The following is a 6,274-nucleotide window of genomic DNA, read 5'->3' as shown; positions in this document are numbered from 1 at the left end:
CTGGCGGTGTTGCTTTCAGAACCACAGCGGCAAAGAGGAAGGTCCATCACCCCCACACACACCCCACCCCAGGCCCTGTTATCAGTCTCACCAACCTGACCTCTTTTCTGGACTGTCATAGCAACCCACAGTGCTAGGAGAGCATTGGCTTGGGTATGAATGCTGGGGACACAAGACAGATGTCAAGACAGGCTCTGCTCCGAGAAGCTCACATCCCACCCATAGGTCAAGGCCACGAGAGGAGAGTGCAGGGTGGGGAGAGGAATGTGGGGGGTAGATGGGCAGACCAGGGCACCCTCCTCCTGCACCCCCCAGATCTCTAGTCCAAAAGCTGTGGTTTGGAGGGAGAAAAGAAGGAAGACACAGTGTTTGCGGGGGTGGTCTGCAGCTCTTCACGGAAATGTGAAGTTGGGGCCAGAAGGCAGCTGGGTCCTTGAAGGAGCGCTGGGCAGCCCGGAGGAGCTTCAAGTGCTGGTTCTAGATCGGAACTGCCCTGTGTCCCTGGGCATGTGCTTCTCTCCCGCTGGAAGGGCTCCCATCTGTAAAACAGCATATATATATATATATATATATATATATATATATATATATATATATATATATATCTGAGGTCCCTTCCAGCACGCACACAAAGCGGTTCCGTTTTCCTGAAAGGCTGTTTGTAAACCTAATAAAAGTGGCTCGCTACAAAGCTTGGACTCTGCCAGTCGAGAGCGTCCCTTCCCCCGCTGCAGCACCTGCCCTTGGGGCCAGCATGGACTCCCCTCCACCAGGTTGGCTCATCGCGGGCCGATCCGTGGGTCGGAGTCCAGTGCCCCCTGGTGGCGCCCTGGCGGGCCAATCCGCTTTCGGACGGCGGAGGCCCGACGGCTGTGACTCAGGGGTGGCTATGCTGCAGGGCTCAGGGATCCCGACTGGGGTTCAGTCGTGGGCCGAGCCACCGCGCAGTTAATTACCAGCTGCTGGGAATCCTAGTCGCCCGCTCGCGGTGACTCACCGGGTGGTCAGGCTCATTCGCCTAGCGCGCACAGGCCTCCGTTTCCAAAATGAATTTTAGGGAAAGCGCCTACTGGGGCGGGGCTTTCGCCCCCTTCCGGTGCTCAAGGTCGCCTGCAGAACCAGCGATAAAGCGGGGCCCCCTTCTCCGGTGCGGCGGGGGCTCATGCATTCGCGAGTCCCTGAAATGGTGTGGGAAGCATCCGTGAGGCACAGGATTCCCAGACTCGCTTGGCTCTAAGTTCCCGCGGACGGGGACCCGAAGCATGGCTGGGGGGCGACTTAGAAGGGTTAGGGCTCCCGAAGCCCGCGAGCTGCGCGAGGGTTGGGTTTGATTCCCTGGCATGTTTCGCATCGCGCGTGGCCACCTCTGCCCTGGCTACTAGCCCGCCGCTGGGGGGCGCCCCTTTCCTCAAGTCACAATCTCTTTCTGGGCTGGGTCCCAAGAGAGGTCTCCTGATGGGAGGAAGGGGAGCCCGCGGTGTCCGTGGCTTCAACCAGCCCGTGTCGAGCTCCAAGAGATGAGGGGTCCCATGGCCGAGGGAAACTCCCCTAGATGACCTGAAGGAAGACGGGAGAAGAGGGCAAAGGAGGCTGAAAAGGGAAGGGGATAAAGCCAGGCTGGGTCTCCTCTTTGGACACAGGATTATTGCGCCCCCAGCACGAGCCTCGTGTTCCCTCCCCAAGCTGGTCCGGAGAGGGGCCGTCGCGCGGCGCGGGGAGGGACAGGGTTGCGTTTCGGTGCTCCCAGCGCCCCGCCTCGGGGAACCAAAGAGTGTTTCTTGGAAAAGCCACTGGGAGGGAAGAGAAATGGGGGATGCTGCGTCCTCCTCTGAGGCCAGGGCCCCAAAAGTGACGGCCCGTGCCACCCTCAGCACTCTCCAGGGGAACCGTTCAGGTCGGCAGGTGCTGGCCACTCGGCCAGCGACGCTCGCGGGGGCTGAGGCGACCCTTGGGACCCCACGACTCGATGAGGAGGTGCCCCCCGCCAGTGGCACGCGCCAGCGCCAGGTGGCTAGCTCTGGGGGAACCGCGTGTGCTGCTGCGCTCCCGGTTGCCCACGGCCCCCTCGGCTTGTGCTCCCCACTCTCCGCCGGATCTCTCCTTTCTCTTACGGCGCGTGTCTGCCTTCTCGGGCTGAATCCCCTTTCCTCCCCCAACCCTGGGTGCCTCAAACTCTCCGCCCCGCGTGGCTACGTGCGCTCTCAGTGAGCGGGGCTCGAAGGACCCAAGCAGCCGCCTCAATCTTCCCATCCCCCGCCGCTGAAACCTGCTGGTGGCTCCGCCCTCACCCTCACCTAGTCCTCCGCCCGCCTCCGCCCGCCTCCACCCCCTGCCGCGGCACCGACCGCCCCTCTCGGGCTCTCTTCGCGTGCACCCTGCGCGGCGCTCGGTCTGCAGCGGGAGCTGCCGAGGCCGCCTCGCCAGCTGGCCGCGGATCAGGCGGGAGGTGGCGCGCCCCGGAGGCTGCGGGAGAGAGAGGAGAGAGGGAGGAAGGCCGGGCCTCCGCGTAGCCCGGCCCCCGCCCCCCGCGGCCCTCCCGCCGGAACGGGGCTGCCACGCGCGCGCACACGCACACACATACACACGCACACACACTCAGGCTCCCTCCGGCGCGCACGCACGCAGCGCCCCGGGCAGACCAGCGCCGCAGCCACCTCCCCAGACGCCCGGACGCCGGAGGGCCCCGACCCCGGCGCGGCTAATGCGCCCGCGCCCGCCCCGCAGCTCGGCGAGACCCGCGGGACCCCTCCCGCCGCCGCCGCCGCCGCGCCCACCGCCCCCGGAGGAGCGGGCAGGACGACCGCCGCCTCGCCGTCCCCCGGTCGCCCCCGAGGTCGCTCCGCCGCGGGCTCTGCTGCCCAGAGGCCGCGCCCCACACCCGCGCCTCGGGGGCTGAGCGGAGCAAACTTCGTGGACCGGCCGACGCCCAGCGGGGACCCCGCCACGTCCCTGCGCGCTCTGGTGGGCCCGCGGCTCTCGGACCTTCGGGCATCGGGCCGCCCCGCCTGCTGCACCTGCTCGGCCCCCTCCCCGCCTGCTGAGGACTCCGGAGACACCACCACTTCGTAAACTTTTCCACACCCCATCGGGGGGGGGGGGGCGAAGAGGGGTAAAAGGAGAAGGTCCCGCCTGGTGCGCGCAAATTGTGGGCATCTAGTGGGGCGCCACCGCTCGAGAGCCGGACCCCGAGGGGCGCGGGCCCCGGCGGCCGCCCTCGCCCTCGGGCCGCGCTCCCGCTCCTGCCCCTGCTTTTCCGGCGGGAGCGGGGGGGCGGGGTGCGGAGGGCAGCGCGGTGCCCGGCGGCGCCGCCGTGCATGGCCCTGCGCAGTGGGGCTGGCTGCTTCGGCCGGGTCTGGCGCAGGGTGTCGGGGCTCCCGGACGCCTGGCCCCGGCGCTCGAGCAGCCTCCTGTGCCTGTCCGCCTTCTCGCCCGAGCCCGGGCCCGCGCCGCCCCTGCCCCGCCGGCCGCCTCGCGGTGGCGGCGGCTGTGGCGGCCCCGGCGGAGGGGGGCCCCCCCCAGCCTCCCCGCCCCCCGCCTTCCCGCTGCTGCTGCTGCTGCTGCTGCCGCCGCCGCTTACAACTTGGAGGCGGCGGCGGCGGAGGAGGAGGCGGCGGCGGCGGCCGCCGGGCGCTGCAGTGGGACGCGAGCGGCTGCGAGCCTGCGGGACATGCCCCCCGCGCCGGCTCCTTGCTGGCGGCCATGAAGAGGCAGAACGTGCGGACTCTGTCTCTCATCGTCTGCACCTTCACCTACCTGCTGGTGGGCGCCGCCGTCTTCGACGCCCTCGAGTCGGACCACGAGATGCGCGAGGAGGAGAAACTCAAAGCCGAGGAGATCCGGATCAAGGGGAAGTACAACATCAGCAGCGAGGACTACCGGCAGCTGGAGCTGGTGATCCTGCAGTCGGAGCCGCACCGTGCCGGCGTCCAGTGGAAATTCGCTGGCTCCTTCTACTTTGCCATCACGGTCATCACCACCATAGGTAAGGGCTGGGCGCGCCGCCGCCGGGCTCTCTGCGCCCGGGAGGAGTCCGGGGAGGCGGCCGAGTGCGCGGCGCAGGGCTGGGTGCGGGGCGCCGAGGGCTCGACGCCGCCCGCCGCTGGGGCTCCTCCCGCAGCGTCCCCTCCTCCCGCGGGAGCCCCCTCCTCTCCTGCGCCTCGGCGTCTCACCCCTCGCGGACCCCGCCCGGGACTCTCCTCCGCGCTGGTGTCTGGGCCGGGCGTGCGAGCCCGGAGCGAGCGTGCCGGATCCCGGAGTGCGGAGGCGCCACTTTTGCGAAGAGAGTGAAGCGCTAAGAATAATCCCATAGCAGACACCCACCCACCCACCGCCCCGGCGCGGCTGGGCTGCGCGGGGTTCCAAGCCTTACACTTACTACCTCTCCGGGAGTTGCAGAGGGCTGGCCTGCCATCCGCTGCGCGGAGAGGGGCTCAGATGGAAAGGGACCGCTACCGGGGCGTGGGAGGCGCTGACCCTGGCCAGCCTCCGGCATCTCGGAACCCAGATTTCAGCTCTCCTCTCTGCTGGAGCCTCTTCTTCGAATTCTGGAGCTGGTCGTGCCAGGCCTGGGGGGAGAGAGTTTGTGGTCTAGTGTGATTGGAGAGGGGCTGGCAGCCAGTGAGTTGTGCTAGGAGCGAGGTCCGGGGCCAGGAGCAGGTCAGGACCTGCCCACCCCCCAGGCTGGGACCACTGTGGGCAAGACCAGTCTGTGTATTGCCTGGAAACTGGTGAACTTCACCCTGAGTCTGGGGAGAGAGTCCTGTTGGCACGTCCTGGGGACTTCTGTGGGCTCCCCCACCAAGGGTGCTGTGCACGGAGCGTGCTGTCTTGGGTCCTCAGAGCAGCCCACTCTGAGGCCTGGGGCTTTGGTGAACTCGTGGACCTTCCCCTCTGAGAGAGACCTTTGGGAGCTTCGTCCCAGTGGGTGTGGGGTGCCCTGCTCCGCAGGAGGCAGCCGGTGTCTCTGTGACCTGCAGCTTGTCCCAGCGGGCACCCTGCCCCTTCACAGTCGTCTCCTCGGGCCGTCCGAGCCACCATGATGGCTTGAGGTGGTCTGTTTCCTGTCCCCCCTCCTGCGCCCCTGCCCTGAGGAGAGGCTCCCTCCTCTCGTTTTCCCCGGGTGTCTTCTGTCGTCTGGAGAGCCCTGCGTGCTGACAGAACAGGGTTTCTCTGTGCCATATGCAACAGGAAGTCCCAGCACAGGACGGCCTGTCTTTCCTTTTCGGTTGAAAAGACTTTTCAGAGAGTCATCTTGCTCGAAATGTTTAAATAATTCATGGCTGCAGGTTTCCATGGTTTGGGGAGGAAATTTTTTCTGTTGTCTCCGTAACCAGCTTTGCTCCTGCTGGCCCCACACTCTTGGCCCAGAGGACAAAACCCAGAAGAGCCCTTCCTGTCCCACTGTGTGCTTCCAGTGTCTGAAAAGGCCAGTTGGTCATTACCGTCCTTTCTGTCTTTAAACTCCCAGCACGAACGATGGTTGTAACCCACCGATGCACAGGCGGCCGTCCTGGGGGGACATGGCCTGCTGACTGGAGAACTGAGAGCAAGAAATGTGCCTCCCAAACTGACCGCCTTAGGGAGGAGAAACGCCGCCCTGCCCTGGTCTTTAGTGATCTCGACCCGGGACGGGGGTGTCTGGCCACAGGCTGGGACGTACAGCGTCTGGCCGGCCCCAGGAGGGAACTGCACGAGGGAAGGGTGGGAGTTCAAGTCCAACCCAAAGACGCCCCAGTTTGCCTGAGGAGAGAGGTGGTTGGACTGATGGTTCACATGGAGGTGTGTGTATTGATTTTGATCGGTAGTTCTGGGCGGGTGCTCGTAACGGTAGCGACTCCACGGAGTCAGGTCTAAGTGTGGCCACACCGAGGGCGTCTGCGCCAGGGCTGTGGGTACAGCTCACATCAGTGCAGGACCACGGGGGCATCTGATGGCTCTGCCAGTTTTCCTCACTTCCTTTACGGAGGGGTCGACTGATTTTCCAGAGGGGTTGGACTGACGCGAGGACAGGAAGGGAATGTTGTCCTCACTCAGCGGTCCTGCAGAGGAAAGCTTGGACCCTGAGTCCAGCCACGCTGGATGAGCGGGCTGTTTCCCAACTGCCAGCCTCAGTTTCCCCACTGGGTAGAGGGGGTGTTGCACAGTAACCACCTGCCAGGTCGACTCTGAAGGGCTGGCTGGTGGGAACCCTGGTGCCTCCGGCAGTAGGAGCACTTAGTAAGTGCACTTAGACCGCTCTGTGACGTGGCTTATGTCCCATGCTCTCTACCCTCCG

The 6,274-nt window shown here is 65.8% G+C and overlaps 1 protein-coding gene across 1 annotated transcript in view; it reads left to right on the top strand.

Moving 5' to 3' along the window:
- Positions 1-3,699: 3,699 nt before the first annotated feature.
- Positions 3,700-6,274, top strand: part of KCNK9 (potassium two pore domain channel subfamily K member 9) — a 72,154-nt gene continuing 69,579 nt past the window's right edge. The window contains exon 1 of the mRNA XM_066379570.1: positions 3,700-3,982. Within this exon, the coding sequence (XP_066235667.1) occupies positions 3,700-3,982 (283 nt within the window). The remainder of the gene's footprint in view (positions 3,983-6,274) is intronic.

Source organism: Saccopteryx leptura, chromosome 3 (genome assembly GCF_036850995.1).
Source record: "Saccopteryx leptura isolate mSacLep1 chromosome 3, mSacLep1_pri_phased_curated, whole genome shotgun sequence".
Taxonomy (NCBI): domain Eukaryota; kingdom Metazoa; phylum Chordata; class Mammalia; order Chiroptera; family Emballonuridae; genus Saccopteryx; species Saccopteryx leptura.
The sequence above is the reverse complement of the archived record's forward strand: the minus strand, read 5'-3'. Positions and strand labels throughout refer to the sequence as shown.